The sequence below is a fragment of the Meriones unguiculatus genome, assembly GCF_030254825.1.
Source record: "Meriones unguiculatus strain TT.TT164.6M chromosome X unlocalized genomic scaffold, Bangor_MerUng_6.1 ChrX_unordered_Scaffold_30, whole genome shotgun sequence".
Classification (NCBI taxonomy): domain Eukaryota; kingdom Metazoa; phylum Chordata; class Mammalia; order Rodentia; family Muridae; genus Meriones; species Meriones unguiculatus.
In genome coordinates, this window is record NW_026843706.1 from 14,517,565 (window position 1) to 14,544,019 (window position 26,455).

The 26,455-nt window shown below is 38.3% G+C and overlaps 1 protein-coding gene across 2 annotated transcripts in view; it reads left to right on the forward strand.

The window, feature by feature from the left end:
• Positions 1-26,455, forward strand: part of Cd99l2 (CD99 molecule like 2) — an 83,231-nt gene that overhangs the window by 45,839 nt on the left and 10,937 nt on the right. Inside the window, exons 2-6 of one of the 2 annotated variants that reach the window (XM_060376688.1) lie at positions 6,251-6,313; positions 6,800-6,868; positions 16,547-16,618; positions 16,993-17,079; positions 20,179-20,244. In XM_060376688.1, coding sequence (XP_060232671.1) covers positions 6,251-6,313; positions 6,800-6,868; positions 16,547-16,618; positions 16,993-17,079; positions 20,179-20,244 — 357 coding nt within the window. The remainder of the gene's footprint in view (positions 1-6,250; positions 6,314-6,799; positions 6,869-16,546; positions 16,619-16,992; positions 17,080-20,178; positions 20,245-26,455) is intronic. The other variant, XM_060376689.1, reaches the window with a different exon arrangement.

Here is a 26,455-nt window from a genome sequence, read left to right on the forward strand (position 1 = left end):
CAATATTCTTTCTTGCAAAAGTCATATTCTCAAGGCTTCCTGTGTGATTGTACCTAATGTTCCAAATAGTTGAGCCTTCTACCTTCTAGTCAATGGAAACCCCAGTTTCCTTGTTTTTGCTATTGAGATTTTTGTGAGAGTAAGTTGATTTCAGAAGAACATCAACTCTGTTTATCTTGATGTGGTTTTGGATAATACTGTTTTTTTTTTTTTTTAAGTTATTTGTTGTTTTGTGTATATGCATGATGTGTGTCTTGGGTTGGGGTAGGCATAAATGCCATAGCAGGATTGTAGAGATCAGAGACCAACTTTGTAGAGCTGGGGATTGAACTCAGGTCATCAGATATTTTTTTCCAGCAGCAGCAAGTTCCTTTATTTACGGAGGCAGCTCAACAACCCTTAATTGTCTTTTGATAACATTTGAAGAGAAAAACTTTTTCAAGCGAGTTTGCCACTGTAATTTTTCATACAAAGATAATTTAGGAAGCTATTTTAGAAATAATCTAAGATGGGCATGGTGGCACATGCCTATAATCCCAGCACTCAGGGAGACGGAGGCTGGCAGATCTGTTTGAGTTCAAGGCCAGCCTGGTCTACAAAATGAGTCCAGGGCAGCCAAGACCACACAGAGAAACATTGTCTCAAACAAACAAACAAACAAACAATCTAAAAATATTTATTTTCTTATTTATTTGGTATTGAGTGTTAAACTCAGGGACTTATGCATGCCAAATGTGGCTCTACTACTGAGTTTTCCCCCCAGGTAAAGTTTATTCTAATTGAAAAATAATAATTGTTTGTATTTGTGGAGCACACTTTTTTGAAACAATGTCTTGTATATAGCCTAGGGCAGCCTTGAACTCACAGCCCTTGCTTCATCCTCCCTTGTCCTGGGATTATAAGCATGCCCTACCAAGGCTCTTTTTTATTTTTAAGTTTTTAATATCTTTATTATTTCAGTTTATTTACTTTACATCCCAAGTGTGTCCTACCTTCCTCTCCCCCAAGAACCCCCTTCCCCTCAAAAAAAGGGGACCTCTGCCCCCCCCATATCAATCCTCCCCAGCCTATCAAGTCACATCAGGACTGAGCATATCTTCATCCCCTGAGGGCAAGCAAGGCAATACTGTCTGGGGGAAGTGATCCAAAAGCAGGTAACAGAGTCCATGTTAGAAACAGCCCCCACCCTCCATTTGCACCAAGCTGCCCATTGGCCACATATGTGCAGGGGCCTAGGATCATGCATGCTCCTTAGTTGATATCTCGGTCTCTGTAAGCCTCTTACTGATGGTCAAGGTCCAGGCCAGGTAAGTGCAGGTTCTTGGTCTCCTATTCACAGAACTGAAATAAAAGCTTACGTAGATTGCAAAGCACCAGTAATCTTATGGACTCTCTACAACCAAGCCAGAGTTAGCTTTTTTCCTTATGTTGCTGTTTATCATGGTGTTTTAGTACAGCAACAGAACAGTGTCTTATTTATGGTTCTGCTGCTGTGAAGAGACACCATGACCAAGGCAACTCTTATAAAAGAAAACATTTAATTGGGCCTGGCTTACATTTTTCTGAGGTTCAGTCATCATGGCAGGAAGCATGGCAGCCAGACATGCTGCTGGAGAGGTGGCTAAGAGTTCTACGTCTGGATGTGCAGGCAGCAAGGAGACTGTCTTTTTCAGGCAACCAGGAGGAGACTTTCTTCCATACTGGGCAGAGTATGAGCATAGGAAACCTGAAAGCCCACCCTGACAGTGACACACTTTCTTCAAGAAGGCCATGCATACTCCAACAAAACCACACCCACTCCAACAAGACTACACATCCTAATAGTGCCACACCCTGTGGTCCAAGCATTCAAACAAATGAGTCTATGGGGGCCAAACCTATTCAAACCAACACAAAAAGTAACTGACACAAGGGCCTTTCTCTCCATCCCAGCCCCAGTCAGAGTAGGGAAGAAATGGCAGCAGGTGGCAAGGGCAGGAAGCTCTACCTCTTCATTTGCAAATACAAAGCATAGAGAGTGAACTGGAAACAAGGTAAGGCTATAAACCCTCAAAGCTCTGCATTTCTAGATGCTATACATACAAGATCATGTTTCTGCGAGTGATAGAATTTTCTTTTTTTTTTTTTTCCAAAAAGGACATATGTTATACATACCACTTTCTTCTTTGTAATGCTAGGGATTAGGCCTAGGGCTTTGCACATGCTAAGTAAGCATGCTACCACCAAGCTATATCCCTAGTCTAAAACTCCATGTATTTTTTTTTCATTTAGTCATTGGTAAACCTTTAGGTTGTTTTCATCTCTTGACTACTATAAATAATTCTACAATGAGCATGAGAGAGCTGATGCCTCTGACATACCGATTTCAGTTTCCAGGCATGATATACTGGATTATATGAAAATTCTATGCTCACCTTTTGGGAGATTCCCTACTGGTTTTTATATTTATGATATTAATTTATATTCTTCAAACAGTATGCACAAATTGCCCTTTCTCTATAGCCTCTCCAATACCTGTTGTCAGTTATCTTTCTGATGCTAACTATTCACTAGGTATAAGGTAAAAGAGCTCCGGGAGTTGTTTTTGTCATTTCTTCTTACCCTTTATCCTTTATCTCATCTCTTTATCCTTTTTTTCCATCCCCTCCTTTCCCTTTAGTTGACAGAGTCTTGCTGGATAGTGAGCTTCATGTTTCTACCTCCTGAGTGCTAGGATTAAAGGTGTACCATGCCTAGCTTCATTTTACTTTTAATTTGCATTTCCCTAAAGATTAGAATTGTTGTACCTTATCTTTTATTCATCTGTTGACCATAAATATAATTTCTTTTGGGGAAATGTCTTTTATCCATTTTAACTAGTTTGCTCTCTTGATATTGAATTGTGAGTTCTTTATACATTTTGACTATTAGCTTTTGTGAGATTAGAGTTGTCACTTAATTTCGCCAATTGTTTTTTTTTCTTTTATTTATTTATTTTTTTTAGCTATGCTGAAGCATTTTAGTTTGAAACAACCCTGTTAGTCTACTTTTGTTTGTGTTTGTTTTTGTAGTGCCAGGAATTGAACCCAGGGCTTCACTCATGCTAAGCAAGTCCTTGACATTTAAGCCACTCCCTACTCTTGCACTTTGCTTTTCTGCAAATGCTTTTGGAACGTTTCTACCTCCTGAGTGCTAGGATTAAAGGTGTACCGTGTCTAGCTTCATTTTACTTTTAATTTGCATTTCCCCAAAGATTAGAATTGTTGTACCTTATCTTTTATTCACCTGTTGACCATAAATATAATTTCTTTTGGGGAAATGTCTTTTATCCATTTTAACTAGTTTGCTCTCTTGATATTGAGTTGTGAGTTCTGACTCTGTTGTGACTGACAGTTTTCAAGAAACTGTCAGGCTGACCAATGCCTGCTACTTCTTTTAGGAGCTCTACAGGTTTGGATATTGCATTTAATAAATTTAAAATTAATTTTGAGTTGCTTACTATACTGGGATAAAGATCTAATTTTCTTCCTTTGTGTTTTCCCACCAGCAGTTCCTGAATCTACTATCCTTAACCCTTTGTGCATTTTCAAAATCAGATATCTGTAAAGGATACACTTGGGTTTATTTCTGGGTTGTTTATTTTATGACACCATTGTTCAGCTTTTATTTCTGGAAACTTTGTAACATACAAGTTGAATATCCCTTACAGCTTTTAGATCATTTTGGATTTCTGATATTTATATTATTCTTACCCAACTCGTAGTTTGAAACCAGCTGGTCAATATCTGGCTCTCTCACTTTCCATACTGGCCTCACAGGGGTTTCATTTATTCTGAACTGTGCCGCAAGATCTGTGACTTCTGATATTTTTTCTATTCCTCGGGTGTTTGTTTAAAATCTGGACTCATACTTGAGAGAGAGCTCAGTCACTGAGTTTGGTTCCAGCATCTATGGTTGGCAGCTAACAACTATCTGTAACTCCACCTCTCAGGGATTTGACATGAACTTCTGGCCTCGAAGGGTACCTGAACCTATCTCCACAAAAACATACATACATATAATTTTCAAAAATGAAGAGTGAATAAAAATTCAAATCTAGAATATCTCCATTTGAGACAAAATGTATGACATCAGCTTTCTGCATAAAGCTTTTTACGTTTAACACAAATTTCATCCATTTTCTTTCAAAGTACATGACTTCATTCTTCTGTATAGCAAAATAATATTCAAATGCACAAATATACCACATTAAAATTATCCATTTTACCACTGATGGACAATTAGGTTGATTCCATAACTGGGTATATTTACTTGTGCTGTAAAAACATGTTGACTATGATGTTAGCTATGGGCTCTGCATTTATGATAGTGTTAAACAAGAACAGATAATGAATTTTGTCAAATGCATTACTGCATCTATTATTATAATCATGTAATTTTGCTTAGTATGGTTTTTGTTGTTGTTGTTGTTGTTAGTAAACTGTATTTCATGTATTGATTTTATTCCTGGGATGATTTCTATTTGATAATGAGGAAAGGTATTTGTTTGACAGTATTTGGTTGAGGAATTGTGCCTTTGTGTTTATCAAAGAATGTTGTCCTGTGGTTTTCTTATAGTGTCCTTGTCTACCTTTTAGATGAGAAAAACTGAGTTTGGAAATACCCCCTCCCCCGTGAGTTGTATGTGTTTGTTTGTTTGTGTGTGTGTAAACATAGGTTATCTTTTTAATTTTGTATAGAATAATTCATTAATGTGAAATCTGGAGAGTTTTTATCACTGGCTTACTCTCTTTAGTCACTTTTGGTCTATTCATATTGCTTATTTCTCCACAAGTTGGTCTTAGAAGGTTGCGTGTTTCTATGAATTCAACTGTTTCTTCTGTAGGGTTTGAGAGATGGTCCTGCAGTTAAAAACACTGACTGTTCTTCCTGTAGACCTGGGTTTGATTCTCAGCGCCCACATAACAGATCACAATCATCTGTAACTCCGGTTCTGTCATCCTCTTCAGGCCTCTGAAGGCACTGCATGAATGAAATTGTGTGGGTGTAAGGACATAAGTTTTGATCCCTAGCAGAACTGGGAAAAGCTGCACCTGGTGGCACTTCATTCATAGAGCCCTTTTCCCAGCCAGCCTGATTTTCTAGTTTCTATTTTGTTTATTTCCATTCTAACCTTAGTTTTTTGGTTTTTTTTTTAATGTTTTACTATGCTTGGCTTTCCCTTTGTTCTATTTTCTAGCTTTCTTTTTTTTTAAGATTTATTTACTTGTTTTTTTAATATTTTTTTAAATTTTTAAATAATTTTATACATTCACTTGTATCCCAGCTGTAGCCCTCTCCCTCTTTCCCTCCCAATCCTCTCTTCCCTCCCTCATCTCCTCCCTGCCCCCTTATTTTCTAGCTTTCTGAGGTATAACACAAGGCCTGTTGTGATGGAGACTTTCCTGTCAGCATTGTTTTCAGTTTGATTATATTGTGCTTCCATTTTCCTTTGTCTCAAGATACTGTTGGTTTTCTTTTTGTTTTTTTTTAAATTAACTTATTGATTGTTGAGAAGAGTGTTGTTTAATTTATACATATTTCTGTGTTTCTCTAGCTTTCTCTTTTACCATTCAGTTTTAGTTTCATGCTATTGTAGTTAGAAAAGAGATTTGATATGGTTCTAGTGTTCTGCAGTCACTGCTGGGATGTGCTTTGTGTATTGACACATGATCTGTGATATTCCCTGTGTGTGCATTAGCAAAGAATGGTCTGTAAATACTGGTAAAACCCAGTGTTTTTTTTTTTTTTTTTTTTTTTTTTTTTTGCTATGTTTAGTCGTTTATTCAATGATGGAAATTTCCTATTTCTGTATTATACTTCTGTTCATATCAATGACTGACTTATATATTTGGGTGCTGATCACATATATATCACAAACATTTTGACTTCTTGATGAGTTAGCCCTTTTTGCATTATCTAATGATCTGTTCCTTTCTACTATTTTGGAGTGTTTGACTTCTGGCCTATTTTTTTTCTGATGTAAGTATAGATACTTTTGCTTTCTTTTGTTTTTCATTTGTATTCTCATATCCTTATTTTTTAAGTGGCAAAGACTATAACAAGGGTATATTTTAGAGTGTGTCTCAGTAGTAGAACCCATTATATTCTAAGTCCTAGATTCAGTTCTCAGAGCTACAGATTATAATAGTAAAGACAAAGAAAATATTTCAGTGTCACTGAGTTTCATTTTACAAACCACCTAAATTTAAAATTATCTTCTTATTTGTAGGATACAGCGACATTGATGATTTTAATCTGGAGGATGCATTGAAAGACACTTCCTCAGTAAAGCGTGAGTCAAGCAAACAATTACAAAAAGCAACTACTAGTGATCGCTGTGGACCAGATTCATAATATCCCCTTAAGAAAAGCAGACACACACAAGAAGATGAGTTGCATCTTTATACATCTGTTTGTTTTCTGTTACATGTTCAAGGCTTTTGTTATATAACCATATGTGTTTCATCTTCCTTTTTTCATTTAATGTATATTGAATACATGAGAGTATGTGCATCTGTCTTAGACATTTTCCTGATGTATAATAAGTTAACTTTGGCCTGTTTCAGTTCTTTCTTCACCACTGATCTGTATTTCCAGCTCCAGAACCATGTCATTTTATCATTCCTCCCAGTGTGATCCCTTGGAATCTCTCACTGACAGTGGCCTCAGGGAGTAATATCAAGGCTATTGTCCTCATGATATGACTTCTGCAGGCCATGATGTAGCTGATATACTTTACTTAGTTTGCTCCCCTTGTTGTCTTTTCTTCTCTTTTCAGCAAGATGGGAACACTTCAGCACCACAACTAAGAGGCCAGGAACAACCAGAGCCCCAGCAAACCCAGCAGGTAATAAGGCTCACCTGAATTGGGAAAGGAGAAAGGCAAGGCTCATCTGAGAAGGGAAGTGAGGAAGAACTCTTTGGATCTCTATCTGGGACAGTATCAGAATAAGCTATGTAGAGTTTTTATCTGTACATATGAAAAGACAGTCAAGGCATCAATCTGAATGGAGATGTAATTCAACAGAATACTTTCTGGTTGACTATTATGCCTTATGTGAGGGTAGTATATTTTATTTCCCCAATGCTTTGGGTGATTGAGACAATGGCTCTCAGAAACCAGTGGAGGAAGAGTCAGTAAAGGTGGGTTCTAAATTGACTGAAGCCCCAGGCTATCCGTGGTGGGATCAGTCTTACTAACTACAATACAAACATGAACCATTCATAGTCTGGCAGAGTGGGCAACTTCAGGCTACAAAAGAACTCTTGAAGGAAGATGCTCAAACAATTTTCCTAAATCCCCTAAAGTTGTGAAGATCTTGAAAGAATTTATTTATGTGGGTCACATAAATATGTCTCATCTGAGAATTTAAAACTGAAAAACTGTTATTAATCTAAAGAAAAGAAAAAGCCATATGCATCGACATATGTGGTAAATTTCTATGAGAAATAACTGTGCTTATAAGGTGAAAACACACTTTAAAGTGAAGAGTGACATTATTTTACAATTTTCTGTAATGTTTGGCTTGAATAGTATACACCCGGATTCTTAACCTGGGTGGTGCTTTGAGATAGGATTGTACTAGGATGGCCTGGGACTCACTATGTAGAGCACAACTCAATAGATAGACCAAGCTGGCCTCAAATCAGATCTATCTGCCTGCCTCTGACCCTATCTTTCCAGTCCTGGAATTAAAGAAATGCTCCTCCTCCATCTGGATACTGCTTCTGCTGCTTCAGCTGTTGCTGCTGCTGCTGTTGCTGCTCCTTCTTCTCTTCCTCCTCTTCATTCTTCTCCTCCTTCTTCCTTTGTATTTTTGAAACAGGGTTTCTCTCTGTAGTTCTGGCTGTTCTGGAACTCTGCACACTAGGCTGGCCTCAATCTCAGAGATCCATCTGCTTCTGTCTCCCTAGTGCTGGGATTAAAAGCATATGTCACTCAGCTCTCTACCTCGATTCTTATATGTGCATCTGTACTGAGCTGTTATAGATTCTGAGGTCCAAAGCAATATATGAAGAAAACTCAGGCTCATGCAGATATGCAGTAGAAAAAGGAAAGAGAATTTAATGTGCTTTTGAGATCAGTTGAGACATTCTTCTCAGACAGGACCCAAAGCCTGACCAGTGCTTGTTTCTCCCAGAATAAAAGTGTGGATTGTGAATCATCTGTGTGAACCCACTGAGCCCCACTGGACTCTTCTGTTTTTTTTTTTAATAGATCTTCTGCCCATTCATGGTTTGCTAGCATCAGGCACTGGTCACTTGGAATCATTGGTACCCTGACTAATGCACAGTGCCCATAATTTAATGTTACACTCTATAGTATCACAAAACCACACTGATTAACATTGCCATCTCCCTCACTGGAAAAAAGTCTTTAGCAAGCCATATGAGGTGGCATACACCTGTAATCCCAGCACTATGGAGGCAGAGGAGGGGAGATTACCCAAAGTTTGAGGCTATTCTGGCCTACATTGCAAGTTCCAGGGTAGGCAAGGTTACAATAGCAAAATTCCTTGTCAAAAAACAAACAAACAAACAAACGAATGAATGAATGAATGAATAAAACATTTATTTTTACAACTAGGCTAGCTGTCCACATAAAAGTCAGGTGTAAATATTTTTGAAAATTCTACATTTTAATTTAAATTTCAAGTTTTATTATTGGCAGCAGATACTATCAGGGAGAGGGGGCTTGAAGGATGGATGAATCAATGGTTAAGCGCACTGACTGCTCTTTCAGAGGACCTGGTTTTCTGAGTACCCACATGGCAGCTCACAACTGGCTACCGTTCCAGGGGATCCAACTTTGCAGTCATGCAAGTGTTGCATAGATATGAATGCAGTGAAATTACACATATATAAAAAGTAAAATAATTAAAAATCAATTATTATCAGGTTTTGTGTTTAGGTGATAGAAAATTCTATTCATTTGCAAGGAAATGTGTGACACACATTCAAGATGGAGTAGCAGTTGTTATTTAAATAAAATCTTTAGGTATTTCTTGGTTTCAGTAATTCAGGGAAAACTCTTCAGAGAGAAGTTGCTTGTGCTGCTGAGAGTGCATCAGTCTGTGTCTTTTGGCTGTTCAACAAACCATTTAAACATACTTCTACATCAGAGAAAATGTTTATTTTGTTCATTTATTTTGAGACAGGGATCCCACCTGACCTGGACCATGACGTTGTTGACCAGGTTATCCTTGGATTCACAGATAGCTACCTGCCTATGCTTCCTATTCAATAGAATTAGTAAAGTGGGTATTAAAGGTGTGCCCTACCACGCCCATACTCCAATAAAAATAATATTTATACTTCTTTGTAGTCATTTTCCAGTGCTGCTACCCTAAATAAATTTAGCAGTATAAAACAATATTCATTTTTTTTTCTAAGTTTCCCTGTGATGATTCTCAAATTTGTCTTTACCTGGTGTTTTAAAATTACAATTTTATTTTGGTTTCACGGAAATATTTATTTATTTATTTATTTATTTATTTATTTTTATAGTCTTGTTAGGTAGCCAAGGCTGGCCTCCAATTTGCCCTCCTTCTCCCTTTGCCTCCTCTGTGCTGAGGTTAAGGCATGTAAGTCATATCTGACGATACTAAATTTTAATTTCATCATAGATTAAGTCACATGTTCTCTTCACCTAGGTTCCTACAGATAACTTCTTATACTTTCTTGCTATGTAGATGCAAGAAAGTACATTTTCCAGTTTTATTTGTACATGCAAATAGCATTTGGTGGTTTGTGCATCTGCCATTCTAGTCAGATACTGAATGGTTCTATTACTATAAGCACTCCATGATCCCAGTGTACAACCACTCCAGCCTTCCTTCAATTCTATCCTCCTTGCCCCATCCCTTCCCTAATCCCTGGTTACTATTAATCTCTTTTTCCATTTGCAAAATGTCATGTCAAGAAAGTTATATAAATTCCTCGTGCTACGTTGAGCTACAAATTAGAGCTTTCTGTCCATCCTAATGAAGCAGATAGAGAGCATGCCTGAAGTAGTGGGTTCTCTCCCCCATTTTATTTTTTTCTGATCTCCCAGTTTATGTGATGATGCCGTTAGTGTTTAGGGTCTTTTGCCCTTAGGTAATATTCCTCAGAGAGATCTTACAAAGATACCTGGAGGTATCATGTATTGGTATCCTGGGTACTTCTTGATCCAATGATGTTGAGCATCAGGATTAACTGTCATAGGTCCTATTTAACTGCATTCTTGGCTCAAAGTCTCCTACAAAGCAGCAATCCAGATGTCAGTTGCTGCCAGGGTTTCAACTGAAATGTGAGGTTCTGTGAGCTTCCTTTTGGTCCCCTAAAAGGGATTATTGACCACAACCTTTGCTACTTTAACAGCAGAGATACATCTTGTAATCATGGAAGTAAAAATGCATAATGAATATCACAGGCTACAATAAACATGCTAGCAAGGTTGCATTCCTCTGGAAACTCTATGAGAGAATCTTTCCCCCCATTGGTGCCACTTACATTCTTTTTCTTATGGCTACTTCTTCCATCTTTAAAACCGTGAACTTGTCAGGATTTTCTTTTTTCACTTTTTCTGTTTTGTTGTTTTTCTTTATAGCCCAGGCTACTTTTAAACTCCTTATTTAGTTAAGGCAGCCCTTGAACTTCTGATCCTCCTGAGTCTGCTCCTCAAGCTCTGGGATTATAGGTATGCACCACCACACTTAGCTCTTAAAGATCTTCTATGCATTCAGTCCTGTCATCTATAGACACACTTCAGCATCCTTCATATTTGGATGCCTTTTTTTGTTCTTGCTAGTAATGCTGGTACCATGTTCAATAGAATTGGTAGAGTAGGCATCATTGTTTTGTTCCTCTTGTTAGAAGAAAAGATTTCAGTGTTTCATCATTGACTGTGATGTTACTTGTTTCCTTATTCTATGTGGCCTTCATCCAATTGAGTTTCATTTCAACTTAGTTACTTTTCCAGTTGCTGTGAGAAAATACTCTGACAAGAAGAAGAGAATGAGGATGGTATGTGCTCAGCTCACTTTGTCCTTTTTATACAGTCCAGCATCTCAGCCCAGAGAACCACACCATCTGCCATGGGTGGTTCTTTTCAACACAATTAACTTAGTCAAGATAATCCCGTACCACATAGCCAGAGGCTTGGATCCTGGGTGGTTCTATAGCTCATTGAGTCAACAACTGAGACCAACCACCATAGCTCCTATAGCCAATATGTTGATAATTTTCATCAAAAGATGTTAAATTTTGTCAATTTTTTTTTTTTTTTGGCTGGCTCGAAATTTTATTCTTTTAAGTTATAGGGCCATTGTATTCAAATGAAAGGAACAATCATAACAGTAATAATTAGGAGAGTAATAAGCTTTGGTTTCCATGCAAATGAGCATAATTGCAAAAAGACTGAGTTTTTATAAATGAATTTTGAAACTTTGGTGGGAAAACTTGGAAGATAGATATTTTTTCATCTCTTTTATTTTTATTATTTATTACAATTTATTCAATTTGTATCCCATCTGTGGCCCCCTCCCTCATCTCCTTCCAGTCCCACCCTCTCTCCCTCTTCTCCCTCTGTGCCCCTCCCCTAATCCACCGATGGAGGAGGACCTCCTCCCTTTCTGTTTGACCCTAGCCTATCAGGTCACATCAGAACTGGGTGCATTGTCTTCCACTGTGGCCAAGCACCACCCTGGGGTGGTGATCAGAGAGCGTGCCACTAAGTTCATGCCAGAGAAAGTCCCTGCTCCCCTAACTAGGGACACTACTTGGAGACTGAGGCTATAAACTACATCTGAGCTAGGGTTTTAGGTCCTCTCCATGCATTGTCCTTGTTTGGGGTATCATTCCCTTCAGAGCCTCCAGGGCTCAGATTTTATGGCTCTGTTGTTCTTCTCTTGGAGCTCCTGTCCCCTCCAGGTCTTTCTATCTCCCCATTCTTTCGTGAAATTCCCTGCACTCTGCCCAAAGTTTGGCTATGCACTTCAGGCTTTGCTTTGATGCATCGATCAGTAGAGTCTTTCAGAGGCCGTCTGTGGTAGGCCCCTGTCCTGTTTCCTGTTTTCTGCTTCTGATGTCTATTGAATTTGTCCTTCTGAATAAGGATTGAGCATCTTCCCTAGGGTGTTCCTTGTTGTTCAGCTTCTTTAGGACTATAGATTTTAGTATGTTTATCCTATTTTGTATGGCTAATATCCACTTACAAATGAGTATATACCATGTGTGCCTTTCTGCTTCTGGCTTACCTCACTCAAGATCATTTCTATTTCCCACCATTTGCCTGCAAATTTCATGATTTACTTGTTTTTGATAGCTGAGTAGTATTCCATTGTTTAAGTGTAGCACACATTCTGTATCCATTCCTCCATTGAGGGACATATAGGTTGTTTCCAGGTTCTGGCTATTATGAAGAGAACCGCTACAAACATGGTTGAGCAAATATCCTTGTTGAGCGTATTTTGGATATATGCCTAGGAGTGCTATAGCTGGATCTTGAGGTAGCACTATTCCTAATTTTCTGAGAAAGCACCAGATTGATTTCCAAAGTGGTTGTACAAGTTTACATTCCCACCAGCAATTGAGGATGATTCCCTTATCTCTACACCTGCTCCAGCATGCGTTGTCACTTGAGTTTTTGATCTTAGCCATTCTGATGGGTGTAAAGAGGCAAATTTTCTTTCTGTGCCTACTGAGATGATCAAATCATTTTTATGCTTCATACTTTTAATGTTTATTGATTCAAGTTATACTGAAGCATCCTTCTATCCCAGGCATAAATCCAGTTTTGATTATGGTATATAATCTTTTAAATGTGCTGTTGAATTATGTTTGCTAATGTTTTCCTGGTGATTTTTGCCTCTGTTCATGTAAGTTTTCTTGGTTTTGGCATTCTTTTCCAGCATGATCATCATGCTGGTCTCATGAAGTAAATGTGGACTTATTTCCTCCTCTTCAAATCTGCAAGAATTTGAGAAGGATTAGCTTTAATTTTTCTTTGAATTCTTCAAATAATTCATTTTTATAGCCATCTGTTCCGTGGATAGTCCTTTGTTGGGAGGTCTTTGATTATTCAAATTATTATTAATCCATTTATATTTTTATTTTTCATAATCTTGTCTTAATAGTTTGTGTGCTTCTAGAACTCTATCCATTTCTTCTAGCTTGCCCAATTTGTTGGAATATATTGGCAATTGTGGTTTCTTATGATCTTTTGTATTTATTTAGTATTAGTTGTAATGCTTCTGCTCTCATTTATAATTTTGGGTCATTAATGCAGAAGTAGAGATTTTCAGTTTTGTTTAACTTCAGAAAGCCAACTCCAGATTTCCTTTCTTTCCTCTCTCAGGTTCTTTTGTTTTTCCCTTTTGTTCTATGGAACAAACCTAGGGCCTCCATGTAAATGTATTCTTACTGTTTAGCTACACCTGTAGCCCACCTCAACCTTAGCTCCATTAATGCTTCCTGTTGTTTTTATTGTCTATAATTCTTCGTCCTCCCTCCTCTCTCCACATCCTCCTGCTCCTTCTTTGTCACTTCTTCCTCCTTCTCCATCTTTTGAAACTGAGTCTTACTTTCTTGGCAAGTAGTCCTGGATGGTCTCAGATGTAAGATGGTCCCACCTCAGCTTTCTGAGTGCTGGGCATGCACCATTTGCCTGGCCTTCCCAGCTTAACAGTTCTTCCTTTTATGGGACATGCTTGTGTTGTCAAATGTGTGAAATCTTTACCAAACATTCAATTCAGAAATACTTCTCTCCCCCTGAAATTTTTATGATTTTATATTTAAAGGAAATATAACACATCCATTTGAAGTTGGTTTTATATAAAATGAAACCCCTTGCCTTTTTGGGGGGAAGTCTAATTATTCCAGCACCTTTTGCTGAAAACATTCTTTCTTCTGTTGAGTTGCTTTAAATATGTATAAAAAATCACTTGAGTGGATCTGAGGTCTTGTGAGCTCTTCCTTCTGTTTTGTTGCCTTGTGTATCAATCTATTTGCCACATCTCTGATAACTGTTACTATTGCCTTGTGTATCAATTCATTTGCCACATCTTTGATAACTGTTAATATAAAGTGTGCTTTAATATTAGGTAGGTATTAATCCTACTGTATTGTTTTTAAGGTTTTAAAAAGCTAATCTAAGGTTCTGCTTTTCCATAAAAATTTTAGATCAAATTTGACTATTTCTGATTAAAAAAAAAAAAAAAACCCTACCAGTGGAACTTTTATAGCTTTCATTGAACATATAGATCAGTGTGAGAGCTGACATTTCACTCTGTTGAGTTAGTTTTCCAGTCCATGAACTCAGTATGTATCTCTGTTTGTCTAGATTCTCTTTATTTTATAGCTTTCAACATCTAGGCTTATTTTATTTGAACATAGTAATTTTTGCATTATTGTTTTAAAGGCATATATTTCAGTATTTTGTTTCCTTTTATTTTGTGAATGGCAGATTTTGGATGCCATATGTTCATCACTATTACTTGTTGATGTTACTGACCTCCTTTTCAAGACACTGCTGAATTTGCTAGCTAGTCCCCCATATTTTATATTCTTTTTGTGAAGATGATTATGTCATCTGCAAATATGCACAGATTGATTTCTTAATTTCCCATCTACATATTTTTTCTTCTTTTAGTTGTAAAACTTGCAGCACTCTTTGAAATTAGTGTGGTATGCTCCTGATCTTACAGAAAAAAAAAACAGTCTTTAACCAATGAGACTGATAACTGTTTTCTAGAGGACAGTCTTTAAACTGAAATAGTTAATTCATAATTTGTTTTTTAAGGTCTTTTTTATAATATGTTCTAGATCTTTTCATGTCAGTGGTATATGATTTTCTTCTTTAACCTATGTATTGATTTATTTTCAGCTTTTATGTAACTAAATTCTCATATTTTCCATGGTCTGAACAACCCTCACCTTCCCTTTCCAACTTGGGAATTAAAACTGTGTTTTCTGAAACCGATACTCCAGCCAAGGACCACTCATAGGGATGGCCTGGAACCCCTGCACAGAGGTGGCCCATGGCAGTTTAGGATCCAAGTGGGTTACATAGTAATGGGGACAGGGATTGTCTCTGACATGAACTGATTGGCCTGCTCTCTGATCACTTCCCCCTGAGGGGGGAGCAGCCTTACCAGGCCACAGAAGAAGACAATGCAGCCACTCCTGATGAGACCTGATAGACTAGGGTCAGAGGGAAGGGGAGGAGGACCTCCCTTTTCAGTGAACTGGGAGAGGGACACAGGTGGGGAAGAGGGAGAGTGAGATTGGGAGGGGAGGAGGGAGGGGGGTTCAGGGGGGATACAAAGTGAATAAACTGTAATTACTAAAAATAAAAATAATTTAAAAAACCTCAAGCCATTCTTGCCCGTCATTCACCTGTGACATCTTGTACATATATATCACTATATTTTGTTTTGATTTCCCTCATCTCCTATCTCCTATTTTTTTTTGTTAGTTTGTTTGCTTGTTTTCTTCTGTATACCTCATGTATGTCTGGTACTTAAGGAGGGCAGAAGAAGGTGTCAGATCCCATGGGACTGGAGTTACAGTTGAGAGCAGCCATGTGAGTGCTGAGAATTGAACCTGAATCTAAGTAGCCAGTGTTCTTAACTATTGAGACATCTTTTCTGCTCATGTCCATTATTTCTTTTGATGCTGGTACTTTCATATCCAGGAAATATCTACAAATATAATGTCACAAATATTTTCCAAACTGTTTTCTGCTGAGTGTTTAGATCTTTGATCACTTTTAGTTGATTTTCACATATGGTAGAGCTTGATGGTCAAATTTGCTTCTTTGTATGAATGCACATGATATTTTTCTCTTTTGTGTTTGCTATAGCATTGTCATTACCTTTCTCTTTGAATGCCTTAAGTAGTAGGAATAGTTATAGCAAATTCTAAAGTTTAAGGGAAGCAACTGTTAGAAAACTCATAGAAGTGTTGTAAAAGGAACTAATATTTCTAAAGGAATTTTATTGCTGTCAAAGACCATTTAAAAAAGTACATGTGTGTGTATGTTTGTATGTATGTGTGTGTCTGTATCTATGTCTGTATTTTAATTACTTTCAGTTTATGAGACAATTCTCTATAAAGCACCAAAAAAATGCCAGCTCATTCATCTCTGGGCATGTTCATCTGTTATTCAGTTGCTCAATTAATAGTGTAGGAAACCATGGCTTGAAGGTCTTGGGTATCATGCTTAAACTCTAGAACTCCCTAATTGATGTGGTCAGCAGAACTGAGCTCATGTTCTAGCTATGCTGGTCAAGTGGTAAGATGTGGAGCTATATTCTTCTCTTAGTCCTCAATCTGTAAAAAAGAATGGGCAGAATCTCCCTCACTTAAACCTCTTCTATCCCTTTGGCATCTTTTTCCAAGTAATTATGTGATCATATAGGAATTTCAAACACTAGGACAAGAGTAATCTGTTCATGGTATGACTTCCTTAAACTATGATGTAGATACATATTTTGTTATTAAACATATAACTCTTGCTGTCTGCGCCCCCTCCTGTTTTTAGAGAGATGGGACCGTGTCACCACTACTACAACTAGAAAGCCAGTAACAACTAGAGCACCACCAATTCCTATGGGTAAGACAAGCTCTCTGAGGAGAGAAGTAAGGACGGATGTCCACATCAGCTGTTTGTTTAAATGGGTGTCTTAGTTAGGATTTCTATTGTGAAGATTAAACACCATGACCAAAAACAACTTGGGAAGGAAAGGGCTTATTTAACTTATGCTTCCATATCACTGTTCATCATTGAGGGGAGCCAGGACAGATTCTCAAACAAGGCAGGAACCTGGAGGCAGGAGCTGAGGCAGAGGCTATGGAGGGGCCTGATCTTATGGAAACATTTTCTCAGTTGCGGTTCCCTCCTCTCATATTACTCTAGCTTGTGTCAAGTTGATATTAAAAACTAGCCAGGACAGTGTGTGATTATTTCTTTTGTTTTGTGGTCCCCAGATCCAGATGGTTTAAACTTGGCTGATGCTTTGGATGATCGAAATGATCTAGATGGTGGCAAAACGCCAAATGCAAGAGACGGAGAAGGTAAGTCCTAGCCTTGTGACATCACAGGCCAATGCCTTTAGGGTTTGTTCCTGGTAGGGTCTGTCTTTTTTACCTGTATTGACATTCCAAGCCATTCCAAGCACCATAGATCCAGACCATTTTAAGCTGTAGGAGAACTCTACCATAGTAATGCTGAAACCTTTTGGTCTTGGGATTTCCCAAATTATTGGGAATCTCAATAACTTTTTGTCTGTGTAGATCATATCCATCAGCATTTATCATCTGTATATTTAAAAAATTAAAAATCAGTATCACTAGTCTAAAAAGATTAATACTAAACCAATACACATTAAAATAAGTAGCACATTTTATGACAAATTACTATATGTGGCAAGATAAAAACAATTTAATGTGAAGAGTGGCATTATTTTACATTTTTTAGAAATCCCTAGAGTATCCATCTTAGCAGGTGCTAACCTGGTTTCTCATATTGACTTATGCAGCTTGAAAGCTGTCCTCTGACCTGCACACATCCAGTGTGGTGGCACATGCATTCCTGCACACACACACACACACACACACACACACACACTTTAAATAATAAATAATACAATTAAATTTAAAAGTGTTTAAAAACAAACATATATATAAATAAAAACTTTATAAAAAGTGTTTGGTAACTTTTCCTCATTCAGTTATCCTTTAGTTATGTTTCTAACGTTTCTAATTGTCCTGACTTGGCAAGCAAAGCAAAGACGAAGGATTCATTTGGCTTATTGTTTCAGAAGTGATTGGGCATTAGCATGACTCAGCTGGTGAAATTGTATCCTCACTCAGGAAGCCCAAAGGAAGAGGCAGGAAGTAGGCTAGTGAAGCTCAAATGTCAGCTCCCAGTGACATATTTCTAAAAGCTGAGCCTTAGGAATTCCAACACATGAGCCTATATGGTCATTTCACATTTGCACTACAACACCCATCCAATGGACTTTTGCCTTATTTGTTGCTTTGTAACATTGCAGGTTAGTTCTTTGGAAAACCTTGTTGTTTGGGGATTTATTAAACTTCAGTGTAATGCCACAGTCTATTATTAGAAGAAAAAGCCAATTTCCTACTAATACCATCAAAACCACTGGAAAAAGTCTCTATGTAGCAAGATACTAATAGACTCACAGTAGCTTATAAAGGCTGCACTTGAAATCTTATTGACAAGTAGCATCAGTGGCTGTCCTTAACTAATGGGCTCTTTTAATTCAGTTTTAAGAAATGCTTCCCAAATAATCAAGTTGATACAGTATTCATTCTGCACAGCAAAAGTGGTTTCATAACACAAAGTATATAAAACTAATAGAATTGCACGATACCACAGATGACTTTTGTGAATCACCTCCAGTACTTTGGAATACAGTAGAAACATTTTGAGCATACTTTGCATTTCAGCACATAGGACCTTCAGGAAGATGTGTGCTTAATAGGTTGAACTATACTTAATAATGATTCTGCTTCTTGTATTTAGTATCTATGATTGTGTCACAAATCATGACAGAATCACTGAGACTTGTTTAAAGAAATGAGTTAAGAATTTCCTTTTATAGAAATTGTGGTACTTTTACACAATGGAATGCTACTCAGCAATTAAAAACGAGGAAATCATGAAATTTGCAGGCAAATGATGGGACCTAGAAAAGATCATCCTGAGTGAAGTAACCCGGACTCAGAAAGACACACATGGTATATACTCGCTTATGTAGACCTATAAGATAGGATAAATATACTGAAATCTATACACCTAAAGAAGATAAACAAGAAAGAGGACTTGGAGTAAGATGACCAATCCTTACTTAGAAAATGGGATGGACATTGGATGTAGGAGAAAACAAGTAACAGGACAGGAGTCTACAGCACAGGGCCTCTGAAAGACTCTACCTATCAGTGTATTAAAGCAGATATTATGACTCATAACCAAAACTTCGACAGATTGCATTGAATCATATGAAAGAAGGGGGAGTTAGTAAGACCTGGAGAGTACAGGAGCGCCACAAGGACCAAATATATCAGGGCACAGGGGTCTTTCATGAGACTGTTTCTCCAACCAAGGACCATGTATGGATATAACCTAGAACCCCTGCTCGGATATAGCCCATGGTACCTTAGTGTCCAAATGGGTTCTCTAATAAGGGGAACAGGGACTATTTTTGACATGAACTCAATGGCAAGCTCTTCAACTCCCCCCCCCCCCCCCCAAGGAAGGAGCAGCCTTGCTAGGCCACAGAAGAGGACATTGCAGCCAGTCCTAAAAAGACTTGATAAGTTAAGGTTAGATGGAAGGGGAGGAGGTCCTCCCCTATTAGTGGACTTAGAGAGGGGCAGGGAGAAGATGAGGGAGGGAGGGCGGGATTGGGAGGGAATGAGGGAGGGGGCTACGGCTGGGATACAAAGTAAATAACCTGTGATTAATATAAAAAATAAATAAATTAAAAAAATAGAAAAAAATAATTTCCTTTGTTCTTTTAAGAAGCCGAGTTTTCTCTTCAGAGTCACAGATAGCTGCAATCACTGTACTGGGAGGAGGGGTCTCATCTTCAAAATAAGGTCATGCGCTTGTTAATAGAGTACATTTCCTTTCAGTTATAGGGCTAGTGGCTCCTTTAAGACCACTGGGGAAAGAAGAGACTTAAGCTTCCAGTATCTGGGTTCACTTGTTTGAGTCAGGCCCTTAATTACTTTGACAAAATCCCTTCATCTTTGGCTTATAATGTGACTTAATTCGCTAGGATTATATCCAATCTCTGTGTGGTCACACGAACACTCAAGGTAATTGGAGGTTGTACAGAACATATTCTGGCAATGGGCACTCTGAGGGGCCTGTTGGAACTTTACCTGTTGTCTTCATTCTATTTCATCTCTCCCTTCTTCCTTCTCTTCTTCTTCTTTCTCCTGCCATCTCTCTTTAGTTTGGGCACTAGGCATGATCCTCAGGGCCTTACATGTTCTCATGTTCTGTACCACTGAACCACATTCCCAGTACCACAACTAAGAACACCCAAGTATCATTGGCAATATTTACTAATCCAAATTTCTTGCTTCTGCTTTTTTTTTTTTTTTTTTTTTTTTGCCACTGAAATGTATGTTTTTATCTAGGTTTCTCAGACAAGGATCTTGAAGACATACTGGGAGGTGGAGGATATAAACCTGATAAGAATAAAGGTAGGAGTATTTCTTAGTCCAAAACCACACATAATTCTTGTTAAAATGTTGGCCATTCGGCCTCCAGGTAAAGCATGCCATTCTTACTCAGCCTCTGGAAAATAAGGCTTAAACATTTCCACTTGTAACTCGGGGTGGGCTATCATTCTTAGAGGTAGGGGATTATTTGTACGATATCCTGGAGAAACTGCCCATTTGTCTTATTGTTCTTTAATCTAAGGTTCTGCCTGAGCTAGTGTCTGACTAACCAAACCAAACCAAACAACCAAAAAAAAATATAGAAGTCCTTTGTATTAAAAATAATTTTAGATGGGTAAGAGTTTTAAAATGGTTCAGGAAAGCTCCTGTGTACTCTTTACCCAGCATCTCCTGGGGATCCTCTATTTCAGAACCATAGTAGGTTATCTAAAGTAGGAAGCTGACATCTGTACAATAAAGTCACCAATTAACCTTATGGAAATTTTGTCATATCTCATCTTACATGCACTGCGCTCTCTCTCTCTCTTTCTCTCTCTCTCTTTCTCTCTCTCTCTCTGTGTGTATGAAATTTTACTACATGTGCAGATTTCAATAGCCATCAGCACAACTGGGGAGACATTATCATTGCTGTACAATGTCTGCTTAAATGCAACATCATAAAATCTTTTCTTCCTGCTGCCCCTTGAATAGTCTTGTCCTTCCCCAAGATGCATGTTTGTAGTTCTCCCAGCTATGAATGATTGAAACCTTTCATCATCACATATGTGAAGATGGACCTTAAACATGGGGTCAGAGGTATGAGTAGATTTGTTGGGTGGGAAAACAAGGTCATGTTGCAATCCATAGGTGTAACATGCTACAACAATGACCTCTGACTACAATCACTTGTGGCAAGATCTTAGACTGACAAGCTGTGGTGTTTGAAACCCTTTGCTTTATTATTCCCTGTTGTGATGGAAAACTGTAGGAGGGTCTGAAGGCTGCAAGTTATGAGTATATCTGGATATAACATGTAAAGCCCCCCCCCCCCCTTCCCAAGCCGTGGCTGAAGTCATAGCATTTGCTTCTTTCTTGCAAGCTCTGTGCCTTTCATGTGGGAACAGTGTTCTCTTGCTTAAAGTGTACTGTAGTCACATTTGTTCCCAGAAACACCTTTCCAGATGGTGTCATCTCTAGGTATAAGCCCTAAAAGCCTCTAAATGAGACTTCCAGGTGTCAGGAGAACATGGAACATTGAAAGGGCAAACCCAGCAAATGAGCCAATTACTCCTGGGTGACAATTGGTATTTCCAGATGGGGAGATGAGGGCAGTAGTCGTGTATGTAAGCATGCAGAGGAATGAAAGTCTGAATGACATGCCAGGGGCTTTTCTTCATTAAAAGTACTTGTTTAGCAAGGAAAAAGTGTTAGAAAATTCTTTAATTAGGCTCATATTGGAGCTTGTCTTGTAAAGAATAATCAATTGTTAGCTTCAGTTAGCCCCTCTGTCATCATAGGTGTCAGGAAAGAAGTTCAAGTGGTGAAACTGGAACATGGGTGAGATTCACAGACACCATCCTTTACACCAAAACAAGCTCATGATGGGAGTGAAGGAAAGCATCACATTTACATAAATTATAAACTCAATTAGTGCACTTCCCAGACTTAAATCTTCAAGACATAGCTTCAGTTGTTGTTGACAGTGCATTTCTCAAGTAATATATTATCCGTTGTGTATTTTTACCTCAAGACAACATTTTGACAGACTGAGTCTGGCTCAGAATGAGTTTGTAACTGAGCCTTCTAGCATCTCTTGAATAGAGTGGCTTGCAAATGCTCTACCCTTACTCCTTTCTTGACCTTCCTAAACTCAGATCACTGACATTTTTTTTTTAAGTCAACAGCCTCCTTCTTTTCCTAGCACGGATGGGAGAAGGTCCAAAGAGGTTTCTTTGCACTTGTTTCCAAAACATTTTTAGCTTTAACTTGGGGAAATATATACCAGATGGTCCTAGTCTTCTACAGTGTAGAGACATGTCAGACACCTGCAGTCCCTTCAACACAACAGGGAATACAGCATGAACACGGGTGGCAGGGTTTGCTGAGCTGTTCTTAATGTATAACATTGGGTGTTTTAATGTCCCATATCAGATCAGGACAAGACACACCATGTTATCTACAGAATATTCTCAGTTCTGTGGTAGGAAATGGATGAGATATGACTGTGAGAGTTTCGGCAACAGTGAGAATGTATTCCCTGGTGGTTAGCCCAGACACTCAGTATGTTTTGACATTTTTTTTTTCTGTTTGATTTTATTTGGTAACTGCAAACCATTTGCAGCCATGTCTTTCCTCCTTTTTGTTTATTCCTTTTTTTTTTTTCTCTTGGTAGGGTCTTATTTTATTGCCCTAGTTTGCTTGAATGTCATGAAATTCCTCCCTTAACCTTCCACATGCTAGGTTCAAGGGTGATGACATTTACTACTGTTTTTGAGACAATAAATGTACATTTTAAAAAGTATCTAAAAGCTCTAGCTCTGTTTTGCCGGAAGTCTGGGACACTCACAATGTCTTTAAACACTTGAATAGATCCCCAACAGTTGTAGATATAATCATTCTACTGTTCCACGATTCTCTGTGTCCTTGAAGACTGGATGTGTCAGGCACTCACTGTGAGCCTTGAGCTGGGCTGCCATCAGAGCAGGGCAAGTACATGCCTTGTGTTCCTGTTTATCCCAATAAGTGGCTCTGTAGAACTCAAGGCTGATGTCTATATGTGCATTGTTGTCTTTATATTTCAGATGCTGAGAGTCTGACACCTCTGTTGACAATAGAGCTTACTCACAATGTCTTAATCCATTCTCTTTCACTATAATAGAATGTCCAAGGCAGAGTAATTAATAACAGAAAGAAGTTTATTTACCTCACAGTTCTAGCAGCTGGAAGGCCATGATTGGTGGCTACATCTGGTGAAGGCCTTGTGTTGCACCCTGACATGGCAGAAAAGCAAAAGAATAAGTGGGCGCAGACCCATGAGACAAAAGCAGGCTTTCTTTGTAACAACCCAATCTTGTGGCAACTAACCCAGTCTCAGGACAAAAGCATTGCACTGCCACAATGGCAATCAACTTTTACCACAAGTTTCCATGGGGACAAGATTTATTCAAACCACTGAACACAACTTCCTTACTGAGGTAATGATGGCTCTTATTCTATAGGGTCCATCCAAGTGGTGGTGTTTTCTATAGCTACATGGTCCCTATCACGATGGGACCTGATATAGTAGTGCATGCTGTCATTGCAGTGGCAGTCTCTGTAGTAATGACAGTCAATAGAGTTATAGCCGTGGCCCCTAGAGCTAGGTAGTCTGTGTAGCTATCTGTGTGAATAGGTGTGCATTGTGAAAACAAATTATAACATAACGTATACCAATGAAGGATATGTTGGGCTGTCCTTAAACTCAGGGCAGTTCTCTTGTCCCAGCCTCCCAGGAAGCTTGACTATGTGCTGGCATTCTGTGTATGTGTCCCCATACCCAGCATATGCTATCCTTTTAAAAATCAGCACCTATTCAATAATACTCAGAATATTTTCTCTGTTACGTAGATTATTTTGAAATACCATCAGTGACTGCTTAATACCACATTATGCTTTATTTATCCTGTAGCCTATATTATGTTGAGGTTCCTCTAGGCTTTCAATTATACAAAGTACTTTGAGCACGGTCAGGCCAAACATGAAAAGCCACAGTTGTTTCTGTCAGATCAATCCCTAGCACTGCAATTGCTGGGTCACAACATGCAAACATAAAAAAAAAATGTGACTCCAAATGACATTACCAAATGATTTCCCATTAAGGTGGCACCAACCTCTATTGGAAGTAAGCTGGTATCTATTTTCTACAATACTAACCTCAATCCACCAAGCATTATAGTTTTGTAATCTTTGCAAATTCAATCAGAACAAAGCATTTGTCCTAGTCATATCTTCATTTCCTTGTTATTAAAAGCTCAATATATTTTGTGATCTGTTCATGTCCTTGCCCTCCCTTTTCCTAGTTGGTTTGTAACAATTTATTTTATATTAGGGAGCCCTTTTCATTTATGACCAAACATTTTATTTAGTTACTTGCCAGTTGATGGACTACTGGAACAAAGGTCATAATGAATGAAATATGTTGCTATGAACATCTGTATACAAGTAAATAGAAGTTTTTACATAGGTATAATTTTTAACTATCTTGAGTGCATCTGAGCATTGGCATATGGTATGGCCCTTGTGCTGGTTCCAGATGTGGTGGGGATGCTCAGTTGTGAGACAGAACAAGCATGTGGTTTTGTGTCTCCATCTTTTGATAAAACTTCAGAGGTCAATATGAGAGGTCCATCCTCATGACCTCATTTAATCGTAATTATCTCCTCAAGGCCTCACATTCAAATACCATTAACATAGGGCCCTAAAGATCAAGTTTCTGGCATACATGAATTCTGGGGAACATATTCAAACCATAATGATCTAGAAGTAATATTGTTAGCACATGCCATAACTTTATGTTTCATGTTCTCAGGAGTTACTAAGCTATTTCCTTAGAAGAGGGACAATTTCACATCCCTGCTAGCAACATGTTCTAGTCTCTCCACATTCTTGTTAGACTCTCCCCTTTTATCCTTTACTTTCCTTCTTTTTCTTTCTTTTGTGGATGTTATGGCTTATGTAGGGATGTTATGGCATGATGAGCTTCATTTGCATTTTTTCTGATTAATTAATTTATTCCATTCTTGGATATATATATATTTGCCAGTATTTTATGAGCCATCATTCCACTTTTGTTTGTTTTGAGACAAGACCTTAGTATGTAGTCCACACTGGCTTTTGCCTCCTTATTCTCCCAGTTTAGCCCACTGGGTGAAGAGATTCCATGCATATTCCGGCACACCTGACTTTTACTTCATGGGTATGCTAGGTCTCTCTTCCTCTTCTCACTATATCACTCTTGTTTTGTTTTTGAGACTGTCTCATCATGTATCTCAGGCTCGCCTTGAACTCACACCCTGTTTTAGCCCACTCTATTCAGGAATTTAAGTGTGTGCTACCACATCCAGTTTGCTTCACTTATTTATAATGGTCTTTGACAATATCCAGTGTCTCTCTTTGTCTCTTTCTCTGTCTCTCTTCTTCTCTCACTCACTCATTTGCTCTCTCTTTTCTATTTTGTATTTCTGACTTTACTATCATGTTTAAAAGCCATCCCTCGCTCCTAAGATATAAATGTTGTCCTAAAATGTATTATGGGCTTATGGGTTTTTAATAAAGATTTTATTTATTTATTTTATGTATGAGTGCTCTATCTGCATATATGCCTGAATGCCAGAAACGGGCATCAAATTCCATTTTAGATGGTTTTGAGCCACCATGTGGTTGCTGGGAATTGAACTCAGGATCTCTGGAAGAGCAGGCAGTGCTCTTAACCTCTGAGCCACTTCTACAGCACCTGGGCTTGTGGTTTTATCCATTTCATTTTTTATTGAATATTCAGGTTCATAGACTGTATTGAGTTGTGTGATGCTGGTTAATTCTGTCTCTTGTCCTAATATTATCTTTTGCACACTGCGTTTGGTAGAGCAGCTTGGTTCAGCCCTATACTCAGAGAAAATGAGTGGCGCTCAGAAGCCAAAAAGGGATGGAGGTCATGACTTTGGCCTGAGTAATTCTAGTGATAGGCCCATCTGGCTCATTTCGGTTCAGGTTCATGTGAGTCCAAACTTCAGAAAGCTAGTGACTTGAACACATCCACAAAGGGTTTCCTGTGTGGATGCTTAGCTTTTCTCTAGTCAGTTACCACTTCCAAAACAGCAGAGGGGATTCAGGCCAACACCATTGGACTCTAAGCACTTACTGCTTGTAGAGGAATTTTAATCCAGCAAAAAAGCTGCTCTGGCAAGGAATCACATATGAAGGTCTAGATCTGTGTGATCTAGATGGAATACAAACACACCCTAAGAACACGTCCTTAACCCCTCTGGTTGGAATTTAATGCCCTTTAATCCTAAGAAATGACCTCTAATTGAGGGGCAGACAAATTGATGAATTAGAGAAAGAATCAACAGAATTAGTCAGAGATAGTTAGATGCCTAACTCTCATGAGAACAGATAGGAAAAAGAAGCTACTTAAGTACAGCCCACACACACACACACAAAGAGAGAGAGAGAGAGAGAGAGAGAGAGAGAGAGAGAGAGCGCACAGGGAGCTCTT